This window comes from Euwallacea fornicatus, chromosome 1, assembly GCF_040115645.1.
Source record: "Euwallacea fornicatus isolate EFF26 chromosome 1, ASM4011564v1, whole genome shotgun sequence".
NCBI lineage: Eukaryota > Metazoa > Arthropoda > Insecta > Coleoptera > Curculionidae > Euwallacea > Euwallacea fornicatus.
The window spans coordinates 5,576,877-5,600,359 of record NC_089541.1 but is presented as its reverse complement, the minus strand read 5'-3'; the positions used below and the strand labels follow the sequence as shown (position 1 = coordinate 5,600,359).

General features: G+C 34.5%; 2 protein-coding genes across 4 annotated transcripts in view; both read right to left on the bottom strand.

Annotated features, from left to right (window-relative positions):
* Window positions 1-175: 175 nt before the first annotated feature.
* Window positions 176-3,139, bottom strand: LOC136341455 (uncharacterized). Its single transcript, XM_066286459.1, has 8 exons — window positions 2,990-3,139; window positions 2,503-2,784; window positions 2,195-2,449; window positions 1,950-2,141; window positions 1,630-1,896; window positions 1,368-1,580; window positions 1,131-1,314; window positions 176-487 (listed from the first exon to the last, which is right to left on the bottom strand). Exons 2-8 carry the CDS (start codon window positions 2,779-2,781, stop codon window positions 327-329), a joined length of 1,551 nt encoding a protein of 516 aa, XP_066142556.1. The 5' UTR covers window positions 2,782-2,784; window positions 2,990-3,139; the 3' UTR covers window positions 176-326.
* Window positions 3,140-4,467: 1,328 nt separating this feature from the next.
* The window catches only part of aus (argus), a 131,109-nt gene continuing 112,093 nt past the window's right edge, over window positions 4,468-23,483 (bottom strand). For all 3 annotated transcript variants that reach the window (XM_066286370.1, XM_066286379.1, XM_066286388.1), the window contains 6 exons: window positions 19,281-19,523; window positions 19,011-19,227; window positions 16,936-17,081; window positions 13,070-13,375; window positions 11,533-11,739; window positions 4,468-6,858 (listed from right to left, as the gene is read on the bottom strand). In XM_066286370.1, the coding sequence (XP_066142467.1) occupies window positions 6,758-6,858; window positions 11,533-11,739; window positions 13,070-13,375; window positions 16,936-17,081; window positions 19,011-19,227; window positions 19,281-19,523 (1,220 nt within the window). In that variant the 3' untranslated portion in view covers window positions 4,468-6,757. The remainder of the gene's footprint in view (window positions 6,859-11,532; window positions 11,740-13,069; window positions 13,376-16,935; window positions 17,082-19,010; window positions 19,228-19,280; window positions 19,524-23,483) is intronic.

Sequence of the window (23,483 nt, the reverse complement as noted above, 5' to 3'; positions counted from 1 at the left end):
TTTCATTCAGAAGTATTTTGTCGTTGGAATAACTGTATAATGAAAATTATTCAGAGTTTTTACAGCTTATAGGTCTTCTACAATTAATGATTGCTTAAAATACTAGTAATGAAAAAGGAATATTTAAGGAGAAAATAAAGAGATGAGGAAGAACAAAGAGACAAAACTACGTAAAATTACTAAAACATCTAATAAGCCTGAGATTAACAAGCAAAGCATACATATTTTAATTTAACATCATCTCATATATGTATATGTAGAATGATATATTATAAATATTGAATATAATCCAATGAGCAATCAATAATGTTCCTTAGTGTTAGCTATTAGAATATAGTGTCTTTTGATTCACTATCAATGACCTTAATAAAGTGCAATACATCGTCAGCTATCTTTTGAAGTTCTTTACTGGATCTTATCACGTTCTTATCGGCCACCACTGAAACTTGAAGTCGGTCGTCGTAGGTCACAACGGCAAATGCGATACCTTGAAAACAAAAACGAATATATTATAAAAACAAAACTATTTTTTATATCTAGTTAGGACTGAAAAAAATTAATATAATTTCTCTCTAACCCCTTTTAATTTACATCTGAAACGCCATTGTTCTATTGCATGTCACAAACCAACGAAAAAATCTGATTATTGCAAATTGTCAAAAGCTATGGACATCAGTTCTCCTCGATGATAGTTATGGAATTTTGTAAAATTGAATTTTAAATCAACTTAAAAAAAGTTTAAAAATCAATGGCGTAAATAAAACCACATTTGAACCTGTTCCAACCCCTCTTTGACTTATATTTGAAATGCCCTTGATATTAGGTATCAAAGCTATCAACGATAAGTTTAGTCATTGGCGTCTTTAAATTTAAGTATGAAATTCTGTAATCATTTTTTCCTGCTTTAATCTCTCTTATGCTTCATTAGATTCATTATGATGTTTTCAAGGTGCTTAAAAAATCAATCAAGAATAGCAATCAATAAAAGAGGAGAATCAAGAGATTTTCTCTTTTATTGATTAATATATATAGAGTATATTTCTCAAATGATCAAGAAAAGCAGTAGCGTATCGCTTTTACTCTATTAAACATTTCTTTCGAATTATTTTTGAGTTAAATGTTTCCCTTACTAAAACCATGCAATAACGGTAAAAGAGGCACAATATGTTCTAAAATGCATCCATCCAAGATCTTGATTGGGGATCCCCCCGGCACTATTGAAATTATAAAGGTTCCATTATCCATTCGGAGAAGCTGATCTACAAGGAAAATGGGCATGTACCCTATTAGATATTCCATCATCTGAATAGCAAACTGAAACATAAAATAAATCAGAAATTGGAGTAATATTTTGTTGAATCTCTTACCAAAACATCGGAAGTCCGTATTTTAGAAAACGTTTCTTGAGTTAAAACTTTCAAATTCTTTAAAGCACTCTCTGATTTTAGTTCTGTTGGGAAATTTAAGAGAGCATAACTGGTGTAATTTTCTAGCGGAACCGGCTTCAAATTTTCCATAAAAGGGGGTTTCGTACGAATGGTCATAAAAGCACTAAAATCTTTAGGTTCCGCAAGTGAGGTCTAAAAAGGACATTTATTTAGCAACAGATGATTTTATTTTTATTTTTACCCTCTCGCAATAAGCTAATATACTCTCATAAATGGCTGTGATCAGAACTGATGAAACTTTAGTATCAGTGCTATTTTTTATGCTCTTAACCATCGGAAAACATTCAGTTTTGCATTCTTTTGACCATGCTACATATTTCTCTCCTGAGAATTGAGAATTCCTCCACTGATTCTGATCCTTTGGTTGTAGGTGCTCTATTTGGATGATCCTTCCTGGCGAAATGAAGAACATCTCCAAAATATTCAAAAGGTTTCTCCACATCTTTACCTAAAATTTAAAAAATATATATTCTCAATCTTCTCCCGGTAAAGCACACATACTGCTGCAGGAATAAACATGTTTTTAGTTATTTTAGGCGCATAACGATCCTTGAACAATTTGTCGTACAAGTCATAGCTGAAATTCTGCGTTGGAGCGTCTCCGAATAGTTGCACCAAAAGGGTCATCAAAGAGATCCCATCCCCTAAGCTGTGATGAGCTCGAAGGATCATAACGTAGCGATAAAGCCCATCCTAGTGATGAATACTTGAAAAATTTCCTCTGAATGATACTAAAAGCTACCTACTGGACTTTTATCATCTAAAGGCCTGGGAACCACATGGATCTCCCACAAAGCTGAGTTTTTACTGAGACATCCCCAATCAATAACCTTCCCAAGCACTTCTTTGACATATTCCTCAGTTAAAGATACATCACAAGGGACTTCATACGTCTTGAGAACTTCAGAGATTTGCACATTGTTTTTGATGTAATAAATAAAACCCCCAAAAGTATGTACGCTGCTGGTTAGTTTTGGATAGTTTTCTGGATTATCAAACACCTAAAAATAAAAAAATTAAGTAATAAATCAGTGAATCTCTATTCAGAACTAGCCTTCTCTTGGATTATTTTCCAGATTTCCTTTTGTAGATCGATTTGGTGGTCCGCCTTGATATATAGGACAGCTGATATGTAGGCCACATCAACGAATGGAGAGGAATGAAATAAGGTGTCTTGTTTGGTCACTAAACCTCCATATTTCCCTTTGAATCGTCGTTTTAATATAACGGCGATAATGGCTCTATAAATGAAGCCCAGAAGCGACAAGGGGACGATGATACACCATGAGAGCAAGCTCAAAAATATTTGTTTGAGGAATATTAAACACTCCATTTCCTGGAAACAATCTTATAGTATCTGATAAATTCAATCGATTCATTTAACAGTATAGTTTGACCACGATGTCACAATACTATTGATCACAGTCCTCTTGAGACTTAAACAGAAATTTCTTATCATGTAAGGGTGACAAACGGCTTTAAGTCGAATTTTTATACAAGACAAGGTAACGATGGTTCACATATTTGTTAGAATAACTTACCCGATCTGTAACGGACAAAAAATACGCTGGCGATATCAATAAAGAGAATGATGAAACTGACCTCCTCGAAGACTTATCAGACCATATCGACCAGAAAGATTCCCCTAGAAAATGGGTGGGCGATATAAAATAATATGTTCAAATATTTGTAAATATTATTAAAAAAGGTCAAACACTACTGCTTATCACTCTTTTATTAAACAGTTCACTCAAATTTATTAACTATGCGAATCGGGTACTCAAACCGATTTATTATTATATTTTAAATATTTTTCAATGCACCGTTTTAAGTCAATATTTCCCTTTTTTAAAATGTAGTAAATTAGAGAACGATTAAGGATACATAAGCCCGAACTGAAGAAAAGAACGATAGAAAAATTTCCGCAAGAGAGTTCCTGAGAATTAGGTCTTAGCCTAATTCTAAAAGTTGTAACACCTTGTAACGCCCTTTTTAGGACGACAGTTCAGATGATGTAATTCACGTGGATCAATTTTGCTATATCAGGAACTATATCAAGGATCTCGGATGCCACCCTTCAAATTAAGCAGTAAAAGGACCCTTATTGACCGCAAGGTAACTTTTAGACAGTGAAGAAAGCTTAGGGTTCAGTGGATTAAATGGAAATACGAGGGAGCTTTATCACAAGACTCAATAGTTTAAAAAACAAGAATGAAATTATTAAAAACGTAATACACACAAATAAATAAAATAAACATATTACAAAAGGCAATTAAACATTGGTGAATGGAGGAATACGTTACAAAAATTAAATGATTAGCCTGATTAGTAGAGAAACGAAATCCCAAGGTTAAGATTGATGATAATTAACAGCACAGCTCAATACGGAAACATCAGGACCAGCACGTTGGGAAACAGCAGGGATTTAGACAGTTATCTCGTATTTTTAGCGTCGGTAATTCTCGGAGATACAAAAAAAAACATCTACGTATTAACCGAGTTTATTACTTAACAAGACTGATTAATCCTTGAAAATTTTAGCGAGGAGATACAGTCAGTTGTTTCAAGAATAATAATGAACGTATTAACCACAACGCATTAATTCCATTATCAAAATTTTGAAACCAAAATTAGTACACGCTGTCAAATATCAGACAGTAAGCCATAATAAAGAACGAGAAACTGCTGATTTTTATCATCATACCTTTTCGTTAACTACAAATTCTTAAATATCATAACAATTTAATGAATGCGAATATCATGGTGAGGAAGGAACGTGGGAACACGACTCACTTCCCCTTTCATGGAGGTGAACTCACTTCGAAGCATTTCGAAGAACGCTTCGAGGGCAGAACACATTTAGGGAGATTTGAGTCCAAGAAGTCGAAAACTTTTAACGTCGTGTGTAATGTAAAATAAAATTTATGCAGGGCGTAGCTCACAGCAATGGATTATCTGGATTAATTTTTCAACTTTGGAACATTCTTAGAGGTTGGATCGGATATGAAACGAGCCTCTGTATTGCTTCGGTATTTTATTGTTAGTACTTTACAAGTATAATTACAACAATTGCATTTCAAAGTTATACTATTTGTAATTTGTGTGTCTTTCAAACAGAACAATCAAGGCACCTTTCTTCTCTTGTTCTAAAAATATTCCATATATTCTCGAAATTAGGTTCGACCTTTGAAATCGCAATTAAAAAAAACTTTTTTCTTCAATATTGATTGTCATTTTGGCCATAAATTATTACAAAAAAATTATTACTCGTGAAACACTTATTAGGACCTTCATACTGGTGGGTAAGAAATATACAGGGTTTCCTATAAAAATACAGTTCCTTTGGAGAGGTAATAGTCTTCGTTGCCTGGTTACTCGCAGATATATGGAATATTTTGAAAAATACAGTTCCCTGCCTTTGCTATACATACTTATTTGTAGTCAACTTATTTTTAGTAAAAACTATTAAGTAATATTATTAGTACGATTTTTTTACAAATATACCAGCCCTATCACTAGTCAAATTTCCTATAATTTGTTATCTAAAATTGTACATTATTATACAGTATTTTGTTTTAGATGATTGCAAATCGCACCAGAAAGATGTTCAAGAAGAAACAATGAGTTTGTTCTAATTATTATTTATTATTAGTTTTAGCTGCAGATGCGTATTATTTAAGATAGTATTGTAAATGATGAGAAAGTCCTTGAGAAAAAATTTTAAAAAACAGTGTAACTAACACATATTCGCTGAAATTTGCTTTACGTCTTGGTAAAAGGAATATCTTATTGCTTTACAATTTGTTCTTCGATGAAATCTCATATTGGCTTGAAAATCCTAAATGAAGTAGTTTGAATACAATTATTTTCAAATGAAATTTTGATTTTCTGTTAACTTACATTACCGGGATTTAAACCCAAAATATAACAAAACCAGAGGGCGTCGCAATAATATGAAGTAGCTCAAATTCGCTTTTAGTCTTTAGGACAAAGCAAAATATTAGGAAATAGAATTTATGCAGACATATTATTCACATTGAAATTATAGATAGTTATACAGGGCGGCTGAAAAAGTTTAAGCGTTTATAATGACCAAATAATTTGAGATACAGAAAACTGGTGTGCACTCTCGTTTTACTTTAAAGTAAGTAACGTCATTTTTGAAATTTCACGAAAAATATTCGAAGTTTTCGGTTTTCTCGAAAATAATTTTGATGATATTCTTTCCGAAACTAACAGAGGGGAATAAGTGCGAAAAATTTTAGACATCATTAGTTGGAAAAGTATTATTGATGGTAAGACAGCACTTACACCGCATTCCCTATATCGGAATTGTTGCAATACACTGCTAATGATATTCCAGGTGCGTACTTTAGAAAAATATACCTTGGGATTACTAAGCTTAACCCACGTATACTTTAATGATATAATTATCTAATATGTTCCACTGTACTGCTTCCGACTATCGCATTTAACTTCTTCTCCTGATGCTGAAAGAAACGTTGAACTAATTCATCCTATTGGAACGCCGTGTATATAAAATTTACATCCTCAAACCGATTTGCTTCTTATTATTGTTTTATCAAGCTTAACACTAACTGTACATGTGGATACCTACACATTAGTTTATTGCTTTTAAGAGAGGAGCAGCACTAACAAAGGATTAATAACATCTAAAATGTGTGTCTCTATAATAAGTAATTTGGTAGACGCACATTTCGACGTAAGTTTAACGATACTACCGCATTATTTATATTATTTTTTTAGTTTAAAAACAACTAAACGTTACATATTGCTTCTGGTTCAAAAATATCACCCTCAGTGTCATTAAAGTCTGGTAATAACGAATCACGTGGAAAAATATCTTTCATCCTGCCCATCACTATTATTACTTTATAGTTTAAGAGTTTCTCGTTTTGGAAACAAATAGAAAATCACAGATTTTTGGTTTCTTTTTTTGCTGATGCCACGTGGAAAACAACTGCAGCTTAATTTAAACAAATTGATATGTACATTCGGATGCGGAAAGTGAGTTAAAACTGTTGTCTTCCACGTTGGAATTTTCGGGTATAAAACAATATTGCATTAAAACTTAAACGAATGATTGTTTAAGATGAGAAAGAATTTTTACTACACTATCTCAGCTGAATAGAGATGTCAAATTGCAAAGTCTTCAAGAAAGCTTATTTCCTATTGAGATAAATCAAATTTCAACTGAGGAAGAAACTATCTTTTGAGTTTTCGCACAACCTTTGCCTTCCACTCTCATTTCAATTTATTAAAAAAGACCTAAAACCATTTTAGTTTAATCACCTATGAACTGATAACCACTTAGAAACTGCGATTATTAAAACGAGGCTTACACAGGATGCTCTAACACGGTTGCAATTGCTGGTTTCCATACACTGACCTAAAAAATACAATGCGTTAGTTTAATGTGAAAAAGGAATAAGTTTCAATCGAAGAAGTGTACACTGAGAACCAAAACAAATATATATATGTTTGTACGTTATACGTTGTTTCTTCCCAAAAACATACGATTGAAATTAAAAACGTTTATTTTTTTCCATTATAGTTAACTGAAAATTAAACAGTACTAAAATAAATAATTAATAATAACATAAGAATAATTTTTTTTAGGTACCATCTGCGGTTCCATTGCCCTGCGTATAACGCTGACCGCCCTGGTCAGTTGCTGTTCGCAAATCTTTAATAGGATAATCGATTCCACTTTCGGCCATTTTTAGTTTCCTGCGAGGTACTTTCGGAGAGCGATAGACAAGATCATTCAGTTTTTTCGCAACCATTTAAGGTCCTTTCCATAAATTCTACAACTGAGACACTTTCTTTTTTCTCGTCTTCAACAATAAACAAGGTACTTGCAAAACTTTCAATTAAACCATCTACTACTGTTCTTCCTGATGGTTCGTGTATTAATCTTGGTAGTTGGTTGGATACAAGGATAGAAACGAATGTTTCTGTCCCAGTACGCCTCACGATCAAAAATCACTACATGAAAATTATTCTTTTTTCTCTTTCTCTATCTCTCCGATGGAGTCATTCTCGCCATCTATGGAAAGTACGTACAGTGGTGACCATGAGAATGGAATATTATTTTAATGTGATAAAATCTTTATTAAAAAGTATTAAACAAAAATTACACAAATGCTTGAAAGACCTTATTTAATTTCCTATAATTATAACATAAAATGAAGATTTCTAATTGAAAAACTTTTTAGAAAAATGAAAAATTACACTTGATAAAAGTATGCAATGTTTTTTATATCATGGTATGGAGCTTGCCATCTTAAGTAAACTCAATATTTTGTGGCATATCCCTTAGCATCTAAGACAGCCTGACATCGACGCTGCATTGAATCAATTAGATTCTGGCACGTTGAGGAAGAAATGTTTTTCCATTCTTCTTGTATGATCCTCCACAATTCTTCAATATGTGCCACGTGTCTTTGTCTAATTTTTCGTTTCAAATGGTCCCACAGATGTTCGATGGGATTTAAATCAGGTTATTGTGAAGGCTATTCTATAACATCTATCTGCTTTTCAATAAACCAGTTTTTAGTCAATCGCGAAGAATATTTAGGATCATTATCCTGTTGGAACCGCCATACCAGTGGCATTTCTTCCTCGGCAAATGGAAGCATATGCTGCTCTAGGATATTTTTGTATAAAAACCGATCCATTATTCCTGCAATTTTGACTAATAGGTCAACTTCAGATCTCGAAAAAGATCCCCACACCATAACACTCTGACCGCCATGTTTAACAGTGGGCTTTTGGTACTTGGGATCAAATCTCTTCCCTATTGGTCGCCGAACATAAGTTTTTCCATCCAAATCAAACAGTTTGATTTTGGTTTCGTCACTGAAAAGGACGATATTCCATTTTTCGGGTGTCCAAAACAGATGTGAGCGTGCAAATTTAATTCTGGCCTTCCGGTTTTTTTTGGAAATTAATGGTTTCTTCACTGCCAATCGTCCAAACAATCCAGTATCACATAGACGACGCCTCACAGTACCATCACTAATTTCAATATCACTATTAGTTGTAATTTTTTCCTTTTTTAAGCATGATGATTTTTCGGGATCTTTGGAGGATATAATTGTAATACGTTGGTCTGTATGGGCTGTTGTTTTTCTGGGACGTCCTGTTTTCGGATGGTTTTTTACGGCGTTGAATACCCCAAACTCCCTCAAAATTTTCGATACACCCCTGGCTCTCATTAAATGTCTTTGCAATGTCCTGATTGGCTCCATTATTTGACATCTCCAATATTCGTGATCGAAAATCTTCCGAAAGATATATTTTTTTTGACCATTTCGGATTCTAATTTTATCGAACTGTAACACTCAATACTGAATACTAAATGCAAAATAAATTTAAATCTATGATATTCTATACTTTTGTCCATATAAAAAAATTTGTTTATCGGTAAAATTTTTGACAGCAACATTCTATAAATACTGTGTGGTTTAAAAGGTAAAATTGACCTATCCCAATTTAAATATACCAGAATGGAAGAAAAAAAGTGAAGGCCGTTTAGCTAAATAAAGTTTCAAAAAATATTCCATACTTATGGCCACCACTATACATATAGCTCGCAGTCCAAATCTTTGCATGTGCATCATACATAGTAATCGTAAGGATCAAATTAATTCAATTTAAACATAAAATATGACCAGTGGCGTGTCAAAAAATTTATGTTTTGGGATTGAAATAGAATAGCTGGTATAACAAAGGCAGGTAAAAAATTAGGAAACAAATTATTAATTTATGAACTAAACACTAGAAAAGTAAAATCAAAGTCATCAAAACTGTTTGTAGTAATACGAAAAATAGTGAAATCATTAGCTTACACTGTAATGCCTGCGATCGGGCTAGAAATCTAATAGATAACCAACTTTATTTAACCCATATATACTTCCACTGCCAATTTTGACCCGTTAGTATTTTTTTAAGATGTACTTAGGAGAAGTTGTATCTCTCCAAGACACTGATATAACTTAGTGGCATCTGCTTCTGCGGCTGGTTCTGATTTAGTTTATACCGAAGGACCATTCGTTTTTTGCAGACAGAGAAAAACTGGATTTATGCACTCTTAGTTGATTAATTAATGTTTTATTTCATAAATAATGTAATTAGTAGTTCCACGGAAAACAGGTTGTAAAAGACTGTACTTAATTGATGTTTTAATAATAACTAGCCACTGGTGTTTCCAAGAACAACTAGTTTGATAGGGTTGCAAGAGTTTGTAATTGACTCCCTTGAATGATGAAACCACACCCTGCTTTTATATGCACTGTTAGTGATGTTGGTACACTGTATATGCCCCGAGCGATGCGAGGGTTGGTTGAAGACGATTCTTCTGAGAAAACACAGATGGAACTGACTTGACTTCGTTTCTTGGTTCCCTTCTGTCACCAGATTTCAGTCACCCCCACAAGGGGGGTTGAACCGTGGTCCAATAAGGCGGTTGGAAATTGCCATCGTCGGTCAGTCCAATTTCTGTCCTTCAATTTATTTTAGTGACTATAAAATTGGGTTCCATAGGAACCGGGAACCAGCCCTTTGTTGGTTTCTGATATACAGTTATCATACGTACGTCTTGCAACCCAAGATGTTGGATCTTGAACAATGTGCGACCAATATTGTATGGTTCTAAGACTTCTCGGGAAATTCCTGATACTCTTATTATCTAGCAGTAAACTGTACTACCGCTACCCTTTGAATTGCAGACCCTGATAATACCGCGAGTTTATTGATCCTCCGGGTGTTAACCTTTGGAATTGCCAAAATCCGGAATTCCCAGAGAAGTCTGAACTGTTTTCAGACAAAAAAAGAACATGCATATTATATCTCCGTCTTTGTTATTTGAATATTACGTTATCTCCATACAGTTTAGACACGTACGTCCTATCTAATCCCATACATATGCAAAGATCCAAACTAAAATCTATTCTTCTGTTATTGGTCTAAGCCGTTACTTCGGTATGTTCACTGAGGACAACTCTTCTTGGTCGGTCTGCAACTACAAATCCTGACGTTACTATCTCATCATATTTTGTTATGATGGTTCTGCGAAGTAGAATCATTTGGAACTCATTTTCTATCAAATCGAGTCCAAGAAAACCGTCATCAATCACATCGGCAACATAGACTACATACTGGAAAGTTTTTCTTTCTAACAAAAAATAGATCATTGCGAAATTGCAGACATTTTGGTATTTTTAAAATTTCATTTTTATCTATTCTTTCTCAGCATGCAACCTTTCTCTCTCTCTTCCTCTTTCTTCCTCTCTCTCTCTCCCTTTCTCCCACCTTCTCTCCCTTTCTTGTTTCTGCTGTTTCTTTCCTGCCAAAGTACTCCAATTTCCCATATTAAAGCTTCAAAATTTCTTTTTGATCATATTTAATGGTTTTTTGGTGTCCTCCAGTTTTGATTACCCTGATTCACATTGCCTGGATTCCCATTGATATTGGAAAGTTATTTACTTTTTGAATTGAACATTTTATTGGAGGGAGTTATCTAATTTTGCATGTAATGACAATCTAAAAATATTTTGTGGATATTCTACATATTCCTTTGAAAGTTTGGCAGACTGTTCTACCTTTCATTGATTGTGAAGGAGTTTTCCACAATTTCAATTCATTCGGTCATATTTTTGAAAGAAATTTGCTGCTATCACTGAACAATTCTAGAAAAATCAGAGTTATTTCCGGCCCTTTAAACTCTTTCAGCGGGAATTACAGAAGAGATCTTGTGGATATACTGGTAATTTTTATTGAATTTCTGAAAGAAGTTTTGACTTTACTTTTTTTCTCGATATTTTCTACGTGATATTTGCAGAATTTTAAATAAAATCTAGAAAATTCATAAAGATTCTGAAACATTTGCCATAGCAGAAAAACAAAACACACAAAGACGACTTACATTTCAAAAACAAACATGTATACCCAAAATTATTTATAATAGGTCATGTCAGGAATTCTAAAAAATGTTACTTTTTTCTCTGAGACATATTAAAAATTGATTGGTGATGATATGAGATTCTTTGTTGCCACTTACCTCTATTTGTAACGTTAAAAACTAAATCTCCAGTTATACCGGGCATGATCATACGGTTGCAATAACTGGAGGAAGAAAAGGAGACTGTATTAGGGGCGGTTTCCTTGTACATGAAGCAAAATTTCTTGCCCCCATGGGTGCGGCTTATGGGGGTGGTGATTAGGAAGGACGTTCCGTTTTCCTCCCATCGGGCGTGACAAGAATAAGCTAAAAAATGATGTGGATGCTAAAGCAAATTCCTGTCGCTATGCAATTTTATACTATGATCTAAGTTCTGCAAGTGCTAAGTAAACTAAATCTATCTCTGAAGATACTAAAATGCCGACGATTCAGTTTATGCTTCGGTCGTTTTCGAGATTTCTGTTTATTTAATAATATAACTCACACCAAAATTATTGCGATAAAGCATACTTTTCCACACGGACATTTTTCAGGAACAACATTTTCCTTATGACTGGTGGTTGAGAATGAGTTGAAAGAAAAATTGCCCGAAGAAATTTGGTTTTAGTAAATTGATAAAGAGCCCACTTTTAGTTAAGAAATAAAATATTGAACTATTATTTCTAGACAACTATAAATATTTTGCTTTTTCTTAAATGGGTGCGAATAACTCATGGTACTGCAATTAATACCAGAAATAATACCTACCCAAGTTGCTATCGTAAATTGAATCCTCCACGCTCTTGCTGGATCCGGTAAAGTAACTTTATCACACTCGGTGCGAAACAGAACTTTATCGCAACTTTGCACTCGGTGCGGTACTCCCTCTCGCCCGTATATGAAACAGTGCGATAAAGTATACATTTTTATGAAGACTAAATTTTACACGCCCGCTCTGAACCGAACCAAAACTAACCTGAACTAAACAAAGCTAAATACATAATTAAAATCGATTTTAACCAAAAATCCCAACAAAGCCCTTAGACACGGAAACCCAATGCCAAATCCTTTGCCAGAAAGTCCGCAATATTTTTCAATATTGCATGGCTTCCTATGTGGAAGAAATTCGATTTTTCTTTGTTTACAGAGTTATAAAGATAAAATATTAAATTTTCTTACAGGTAAGTGTAGGAACGCGAATAGTTTCGCTTGAAATTGCAATGTGATCCATTCCCTATGCCAAACCAGCAACAAGTTAATTCTTACTAGTTTTTTACCAAGAAATTTTTCTTGTTCATAAAACCGTAGTACTCCAATATTGCGCACGTGAAGTTAATGCGTTTGGAAACTAGCTAACAGTTTCCCTGGCTCAAAGTAGAAGTGGAAAGAAAACTCGTTCACACGTACCTGCAAGGAAATTTAATATTTTATCCTTATGTGCTTTCAAACAAAGAAAAATCGTGCGCTTTCAAAGTAGGAACAAGAGCCCCGCTCTGTAATTTAGAGTGGCTCTAGTTTCATGCGGTAAAGAATTTATATAGTTTACGTCCCACCTAACTAAAAGTTGCAACTGAGCATTTTCAGCTGCTTTTTAAAACTTTCCTCCATTCCTATAAACTCTACTGTTCTTATTACTTACACTACGAGTATTGTTTACCTGTTATTAAATCAGGAGATGAACACTCAGTACTAAACTCCATGGTGTCAATCTTATTGCACCCTATCACCAAGCTTGAGAACGTTTTACTATCACAGCCATTGCCCTGATCTACTCTCATGACCCTTTTTCCAAGTTGGGGGGTATGCCTCCTTGACCTTATCCTTCTATCGTAGAAGGAGTTATCGGGTTCCATAAGTCTAGGTTCTTTAGGATAGTCACTGTCCTCGATTCGGACCAACAAATTGCTGACATCAAATTTGCCCATGTATGGACAAGGCTGGGTGGGACGTTCAGATGATGTAGCTGTGAGAAATTACCATGTTACACAGGGTCGGCCTCATTAACGAGTAACAATACAAAAATTAGATCGTTTGGAGCTTCTCCTTTTTATCAATTGTTATCAACCGTTTTTGCGAAATTTAATAAAATGAGCCATTAAGCATATTCTTAACGTAGGTCAAATTTAATTTGTACTATGGTGATAACTATCATCCTATCACTTGATCATAGCTATCACTTGATTGGATTTCTCTTCATTTCATTTTATCATAGGAAATGATACTGGCACAACTTGTATAGTTACTCTTGTGGAAGTTTTGTCGCTAAAGAAATATATTTAAAGGAACGTTGTTAACTGGTCTTTTCATGTTAATCGTGCACTTAGGATAATTAAAGACGGCGGAAACGCGAGACGAAAGCATCGAGAATTGACAACTATTTCAACCAGTTTCCGTTGTGTTAACAGAGGAAATGAAAGAAAAGGCAATAATGCAGAACGTCAAGGAAAAGAGCGGCTCTAATAACGGCACGCCATGAAAGGAGGCGGCACTCATTCTCAGGGAATTCTAAAATGACTTCTCTGAATTTCGGGTTAATGCCGTTGACAATGGAGCAACCTTAGGAATCGAAATGTCGCAGTAGTTTCATTATACCGCTTTGTATTCTTTGGATTGCTTTTTAATGGGCGTTCGGTCGGAAAAGTAAGTCTTGCCAGGATGATGATTTTTAAGTTGCGAACAAAAAATGTTATTTGAAATCGCAGAACAATCTGCTTTATGGCGAAATTAATGGAAAAGCCAATAAAACCAGGCTAGTTTTCAATGCTTATGAGATACGCTACTACGTATAGGTTCCTTTACCGTGCGGCTTTAAATTGGCTCGCCGCCCTCTTAACTTCTTAACAAATTATGATTATTTTCTAATTCAAAAGCAGCATTAAATGAGAAAAAAATTCGATTATTTTTATTTATTTTTTGTTCTTATTTTTTACCAAAAACTGTGAACGCAAAATCGAAAAAAAAAACCATTTTGTCAATAAACAAATTTTTTCTTTGTTTCGTACCATTTAACTAAGTTTATATTACATCTTTTACCAAATAAAAATCCAGTTTTTGCAGAAATGAACCGATAGATTTTGAATCGTATTACACCATTGAAAATAGTTTTGAAAGACCTTTAATTTGAGATGTCACTCGACCCATGTTTCAATTCACAAAAATCGGCGATTTAGCGTTATCGGTGACATAAGCAACATTTAAAAAATAAACAAACGTCGAAAGATAGTATTTTGGCTCTATTTAATGCTCTTTTTAAATGTGTAAAAAATAATGATTTGTTAAAAAGTTACTGGGGGGTTCAATTTAGAGTCTCACGATGTAGTACACAGCCCAGATCAGATAGTGTCGTAAGAAGACCCATGATTTTTAACTACATTTGTTATTTTATTAAGTTTTTGTCGTTTTCATGTATCACTGGTCAGCTTTAAATTTCGTAACTAAATTCCTAAAATGAAAATTCTAAACTCGCCATTTATTTTTGAGGAAAAAAACTCTCACCAATTCCTTTGGCACCTGAAATATACATTTTTTGTGTGTGCAATTTTTTAACAAAAGTTGATGATAGTCTTATGGGAATAAACAAGGTATTCTTTAATGTATATGAATACCTTTCAGAGAGGATGCTTCGGCAGAAAAATAACGGTCACGTTATTCATACAAATTTATGATCAAAACTGCCCACCTTCTACGTTATTTTTTTCCAAAGGCCACCCTAAAAAATATACTTATGAATTGACAAGTTTTAGGTACAATAAAAAAAATTTAAATTTACAATAACATTTATGATACCTATTGAGATATGTATGTGTAAAATATACAGAATTGAGGTGGATCTTCAGTGGAAATCAAAACTTTAACTCTTCAACCCCCGTGTAACTTCATGCTGAAAAGACTGAACGGCTTTCGAGCCTTAATTAGCCTAAATCAAAACTTCATACCATGTAATATTAACGTGTCAAGTGCCACGAGGTGTAATGCATGTGCCACTTCTAATTTTGACCTTTCGGCTTTCCGACATACATGCTACACCTTACAAATGACCTTAATATAACTCGTGCTTATCGTTTGTCTATAGGACACGAAAAAGCGTAGCACCAGAGGCCAATCTCTAACGTTGATCCATAGGATTCTCTATATTTTCATTACTTTGTTACTTTTTTTTAACTACAAATCAAGCTTTTCCATTGACAATACGAGTTAGTCAAAAGCAAGGTCTAACTCAGCGTCTTACTCGGTTATTAAAAAGAGGAATTTGAAGATATTTTACAATTTTTCTACGCATTTTAGTCCTCTTTTACTTTTTCTATCAGTTTTTCTTGGATTTGAAAATAGCCCTGTTCCCGAAACGTTAACAAGGGTTTTCGTCCAAGCCCTAACTAAAGGGTGAATGTTATTCTCAGTTAGTTTTAACTGAGAATAATGTGTAATTCCATAGCCCCAACAACCCCTATATGTATGTGAACTGAATTAATGTGTTAAATGATGATCATCCAAATTTCATAGTGTCGTGGGACAAAAATCGGTAAACTCTGTAACTAATTCAAATGTCTCCAATAGGGCACTAATTAAAGTAAATGTTGAGACGTTAACAGGTAAATTTTAACCAAACGGCAATGCTCTAAGCAAAGCTCGCGTACTTTTGTTTACACCTCTTCATTGCTTATGTAACTTGGAGTACTCTAATTAATTACAGCATCAAAGGTTCAGATCTCAAATAGGAGTGTTCTAGGTATTTCGCCGGCTACACGCTTGAGAGGCCAGAAAAGCGTTAATAATGCCTCGGAGCTTAGTTGAGCTTTACGGGCCGCTGGTCCTTTTGGATTTCACTCGATTATTATTTATTTTCATTAAAATTGTTTATCTTCTAGTCAAGGAAAAGGCAATAAAAAGCGGATACGTCCTTACAATGGAGCACTGTTGAAATTGAATTATTGTAATATTATTCCTCGGAATATAATAAATCTCTGTGGCATTTCCGGTTGTCGCAATCTCCCTTAACAAGGCCGGGCATAATCGTATTCAGTGGCTGCATTCGTATAGTAAATAGAATTACTTTGGTTTGTACAAATTATTCACCGTCTAACTATAGCTTGTGCGAGGCGACCCCTCGAAATATGCTCTATATATATTGTGTCTGGGGGCTCTATTAAAATCGTATACATATCTCAAACAGCCTGAAAAATCTGTTCCTAAATAATTCCAAACCTAGAAGTGTTTGCCCAGATTTAATCCAATTTTTCCCAGGATTATCAGAGTGAATAACCGTCCCCCCTCTTTTAATTCACTTTCTCCCGCTGAAAAGTAATTTTGCGACTAATTCGATTAAGTCGAGCCAGACTAAAAGTCACGGCCCGAAATCCGATTTATTTCAGAATTTACGTCTGAAGTTTTTGAATACAGCAGAGATTTATCGGTGCCTTTGGAAAAAAAGAAGTGCTTTGGGTAAAGAACTTCTTAGCAAATTAAATGTGAAACTGAGAATTAGAGAGAGAAGCAAAGATGGACGGCTTTTGCAGGAAAACTTACTGACTAAAGTGACGTAGGGGATGCTGCTCTTGTTGAAGAATGGCATGCTGCAGGCGTCCTCCGCCCTTTTCGTCTGGGTCCCTATTTGGACCTCCGCCACGTGTCCATCACGTTGATAGAAGGACATACAGTTGAACCCGCTTTGACTGAAAAAAATTATCTACTTTATTATTTGTCTAAATAAAGGACAAACTGGTGTTCAAACACGGTTCGCATTACTTATTAATCGAACCAGGCTTTGTCTGGAAAGTGTAAGCACTTCCTCTAGTCCTGCTAAGGAAATATTTACTCTGACTACGGTTTAAGCCTCCCCTGAAAGGAACGATAAACTTTGTGTTTATGAACACCTGTAGCCGGCTAAGTGGAGGCAAACAATAAAAAATGGGAATAAAATATTTATTGGGAAAAATAAAATTGACGATGGAAGAAATAAGTGTTAAAAGTTCAATAATGGGGCAAAAAGTTAATAATGGAGTAAAAAGTAACGAGCCTCTTGTGTTCGGTGCGAAAAATCAATTTATAAGGTTAAAATAAAATGAAAAAAGACGAATTTCTCCTGGATATAAGTAAAACGAGGAATATAGTTCAAATGTGAAAAATTAAACATTTATCATTTAGGTTATTTTCCTATTTGAATTTGCAAAACATATGCGAAATAAGAAAAATAATCCATATGATTGACTTAAGGCTCGAGTCAAAATTCAAATTTGGTCAATAGGGAGGTATATATAAAGGTTGTTTAACATGTAGGAATTAGGTGTTTTTTAGAAGATTGCGATGAGCGATGCTATAAAGAAAATTTATTTTCTCCACATCATCCTAAATTTCGTTTGCAACATTTCGATTGTTCAAAGCGGAAGGAGTAAAATGTGCCGTTGCCACATACATATGTATATGCCTCGAGAACGGAGGAAGGGTCACGTCCCACCTAAGAAACACCTAGTAAGACTAAGACCGGGAATGGAATTATCTTTCAAATGCAATTGGAAGAAAATTTTACAAAAGAAAAGTGCATTTTCCATATAGAAAGCGGACAGCAGAAAGCCTGAGTTTCTAGTTATGCATTAATATTGAGTTGTGAAATTCAAAGCTAGCGACAAATTTTCATACTGAGAATGATGACTTTGTGTTCATAACCAAAGCATGAAAATTTTCAAAAGTTGCAAGAACGTAAAAGGCCTTTAAGAAAAAACCTTTTCATTATCAGAAAGATCGCGTCGAAAAATCTCATCGCAAGGGACCAAGTTTAGGATATTGAGGGAAGTGGGAAGTGGTCTTTTCATGTAGAATCGAAACAGAATCTCAAACAGATAAAAAAAATGAAGATTATCCGAAATTTCGCAAATATGGAAAGTCAATATTAAACAATTGTTTCAGAATGAAACAACATTATTAATTTTCTAACATTGATATATTAACCAAACTGGAGATGCGGGATTAAAATGGGGAAGTGGAATACGCTTTGATTGACATTCAAACGAAGCTTAAAGTTTTTGAAAAATGTCAGATACACGAGGTAACTTATATGTATAAGAATTAAATAATTCGTCTTTAGGAAACGTAATCACGTACGCCTCTGATATCTGGGTTCATATAACTTTTGGTATTTCAAACTCACATAAAAGAAATCCAAAATTATATGGTCCTACATCAACACTCCTATATTAAATTCAGTGGCGTACCCAAGCAGAGAGAAAAAACATTCTACCGAATCAAACTAGAATATTTTGGCAACTCAACTCCTGAAATTTTATAATTACTGTTCAAACTCTCCCTTTATTTTAATTTGTGAAACAGCAATTTCAGACTCACAAGATTATAAATCCTACTGTGCCGACACTGCCCGAAACACTAACAAACCTACTTTCCTCTTCTTTATATCTTTATGGCCTATTTTTGCCCCGAATCATCCACCAGCCTCCCTTTCTGTCGGTGACAGATTGAAAAGAGACAGACTGAAAGAAAGTTTATTAATAAGTCAGAACACATTGAGGCTGGAAAAGAGCCACATTTCAACTGTCTTTACAATAGGTAAAAATGTACAACAAAATGCATTATTATCGTAATGCACTTACCAACCCATGGTGAAGTGCGTCACCAGAACCATGTGCCCATCGTCTCTGGCATGCTTCACTTGAACGCAAAGTACTTTCATTTCTACCCCACTAGAGTTACTGATTCTTAGGGTGGAATTGCGGTGGTGAAAGCTGTAGCTTTGGAAATAGTCCAAAGTATGCCAATGGTTGAAGTTGGCTAGCCAGCTGGGGAAGCGGCATTTGTTGACTGGAGGAGCTACCATATGGAAAAAATAATATATGCAAATATTTTAAGGTGGAATATCTTACCCCTTTTCAGAGTCATAGTTCTACTTCCTTCAGTAGCACTAAACAACCCGTTACAAGTTGCATCTCCACTTTGAGCCACTCTGTAATCTACACCTTCAGCGTTTTCTGATGAGGCCGTTGTTTTCTCATAAACAAAACACCGGAACCTATCCTCATTTGAAGTCACATGGTGGTGGTGCAACTGACCCACCAAGTACCTAATGCTGCCCTCTTTCCACGATGCCAGACATTGCAGTTCCTCAACTGAAAATATTTTAATTAAAGAGCTTTTGAGTCTCACATTAAAAATTAAAATAGTCTACTAGGTAGGTAATAAGTATATTTTCAATTTAAAACTTAGACTTTCAGTTCTGCAGTTTCAATAAGTTGTGCAAACAGGAATCTAAGAAAACCGCTAAATCATAGTAAAACATGTTTAAAATTTTATGAGATTCCAACCCCGAGGCTGTCGGGGCTCGGAGTGCAGCCCTAGCAGAATTAATTTAGTTTTCTGTTTTAAGCAGGAGATTGTTTAATTTCACATTAAGCCTTCATCTGGGGCTTTGCGAAGATTAATTGTGGTTTTTGACGTTACGGATATATCTTCTTCTTTGGTCTAAACCTGGAATGGAGTTGTGGTGCTGAATCAGGAAATTTATAATGTGTTATATAAAGCTAAAGGGTGTTTCGGGAAATATAATAAATATGTTATTGTTGCAGGTCCGCAAAAGTTATGACATTGGAAATTGAGAAAGAAAAGTGCCATATTTCTGAGCCTACAACTAACCGAATTCAGGTGGACATTTTTCCTCGAAATAAGCTTGTAAATATATGAATAAATCATCCAGTGCACCCGGCTTCAATTAGCCTACATTATACTTTAAGTTTGAGAACACCTATATAAGAACCCATTTTCGTACTTAAAACTTCCGAACTCGGATGCTAATCCACGTTAAACTTTGTAGAGTGGAAGTTTTTGGGCTAAATCGCCGGGACCTCGGAGTAATGTCTTAAGGAAAAGTGTAAGAATAAAAACGTTTTTGTATGAGACAACTTTACTTTTATTTTCTAAGCTGCAGCCTTTTTCGGGGGCCGGCTCTTTCACGAGTGAAAAGTTTGGCGATTAACATATTTCCCTCGTTAAAAGAGTCGCATTTGCACTTGGGGACAGTTAAGTTCGTTCAAATTCGTTAAGTAATTTATTTCGGTGCTAAGAAAGGAGGGTTACTTACAGGTAATGTCTAAGGAGACGCCCAGAATGTGCTTTCGGGAAATAATACGGGAATTAATGAAAATATTTTTGTGCCTTTCTGGAAAGGAGTCACAACATAAGTTTTGTGAAACAACCAAGATGCGAAATGTTACAAACACACCTTAAGCTGGTTCCACAAATGAGGTATTCGACGCGTCTCGAATAGCGAACATGCGGCAAATGCCAAGTAATGTGGCTGAATCGCTCTAGGCAAATAATTCTTGTTCGTAGTATTATTCGCCATTCCACCAGAAGGCCGCAATCCAAATTAAATAGACCACTATAAATGTTGCGAAATAAGGAAATGTGCAATTCCTAGATATCGCTAGGTAACTACGATTATCCTTCCAATCGAGTTAAAATCCAAAAAAAGCATCCAGCGCAACATATCAAAAATAGAATTTTGGATAGTTAACAGGACAGGTTCTTGGATTTCGGTAAGTAATAATACCTTTTCACGGGATTGAAGCAACTAGATTGAGAAGTGTCACTTGGATAACTCCACTTTTGATAGTCAAATACACTTATCCTTCAAATCATAGAGAATGCACGAGCAAATTCATTTTGGCAAAATAGGCTATGGAAAGTCAAACGCAATTAGTTTAACGTAGCAAATATACAGTTAAATTAAGTCCAAAATTGGCGAAATTGGCTATCGATTGAACAGTCAAACGTACACATTTTTCTAATCGACGCCTTCAGTTTCCATGAATTCAATCAGTTTTTAATCAGTCGTCTTTTTCAAGGGGGTGAAAATCCCAAACAACTAGCTGAAAATTTAACTTCTGGAAATAAGAATATTCGAGGAGTTAAATGTAAGTACACATATTTTAAAATTAACAACTATTTCACAGGGACCCTTTCAGTAGCCCCAACAGGCAAAAATAGACTTTTAGATAGTGAAATGTACACGTTTCTTAAATTCGCTGCACGGTGATAGCTGGCGCATAATTACTTTTTAAGTAGAATAAAAAATACAAAAAGTTCATTAAAATGTTGGAATAATTGAAGAACAGTTAAGTTTCAAGTTGAGAAATTGAAAAAATAACTAGAAAGATAACTTGGCTCTTTAAGTCTTGTCTTGTCAAGAATATACAAATTCTGCACGGAACTGGCTAGTTCCTACTTATTCTAAAAGTCCATAAATATTAGTTATAGTTCATCCGAAGTCTAAATCAAAATTCTCGCGATACTCTCCACTGAGGTTTTCAGAGTTTAGTATTCAAGTTTCGAAGTAAGTTAAGTATTTCTGTAATGCATTCCATATACGTGATACGGATTTCCGAGTTAATAATTTTGTATAGAAGAGCCCGAAATTAGTTTATAACGTGGTTCGGTGTTTACAGCAGGTTTTAAAGAGCATTTTTTATACGAATCAATTCATTGGATAAACACATAAAATACAATAATATGTTATTGTTGTTACGTCGGTATTAATTAAATGTATGGCTTTAAACTTTAAACCGTTTCATAATTAAGCCATATTTGCAATTGACTAGAATGTGATAGGAAATTAATTACATTTTAATCAATTTCCATTCAAATTTCCAATATAATTACCAAACAGTATTTTCCCAATATGTAATTCTATGATCAAATTAGCTCATTTTTAATGCAATTGCCAGGGCTTTTTCGCAGCTTGCATAAAGGGAGAAAAAATCGTGTTCATATTCAAAAACCTCTGATCGAAATAATTTACGAGACCTCGGTTAAGTTTAATTACGAAGCTCATTTTCCACAGGGAAATTGCAGAGCTTGCATGCGTTGTATGCCCAAGCTAACTGGCCAACTTTAACAGCAGGAATAATAATAATTTTAATAATGCAATTTAAAATATTTGACGCTTATAGTACTGGACATAAAAACAGAGGAATTATGTATATCCTGCGTGAGCGTACGATTTTATATTTCGTTTGATTTGTTTTATATGTTTTCCGTGCTGCTGGTTTAAATTGTGAGCTGAAAATGCAGTTTTTGTTGTGTAATAAAATATAATAATTATTAATATCGAGTCTATTTTGTACTAAATTGTTTTAATGGATCACAATCCTACACAAAAAGTTATACAAGTTTTTATTAGAACAACTAGTAAAAGTTAACAATTCAGTGCTATAAATTTGAACATTCTTGACTAGGTAAATGCGAAGTTTTCCAAGTTTATCTGTGTTTTTCATTCTAGTCAAGAGCTAACTGTTTCCAGATGCTGAGTTTCAATTCGTATAAATTTGAATATTCCAGCATCACTTCGACCCGAAATCGAAGTGACAACCTGCATTTGTGTGTTATATCCAAAAGTTGGTTTGAATCAATTGCACCTCCGAACATATATTTATCACAGGAAGTCCAGTCAGCCGCGGCACCTTGATCTAATTGGACAGCAATCGCCGATAAGAAAACCCAGGTTTATTCACGTTTCTTAGTTGAACATTTTGAAAATTTTAGAAACCAATTTTCCAATAATTTGACAGGAACCAAAATATGTCTATGCAACGTAAAAAAAGGCCTTTTGAATGGTGAAATATACAATTCTTGGAAGTTGATATGTGCTAACAAAAAAATAACACATATATCCTTTTAGAAGAGTAAAAGACAGAAAACGTACAGAAAAGCTCCCTTGGAAAAATCGACGTTTGTTATTTTGTGGTATTTTTCAGACCTAAGCAACCTGGGAGACTTCTCAACTACCACATCTACGATACTGGATTGCCCCGCTGAAAAATTATGCCCTAGAACGAATTAAAATTTGAAAACTGGAGCTAATCTGGAAATTATGTAAAATTTTCTGAAAGGAACAATTACAAACTAGTTGCAACCGTAGTAGAGGTTCAAATCTATAAAAGTTTAAATACACTAAACCACTGAAAACTACATAAAAGCGAGCACTTTGTGCATTAACGCACTTTGGGCGTAATTCAATGAAGTACAGTGATCCTGGAGGTAGAAACTAATGTATACAAATAAGTTCCGCAAAC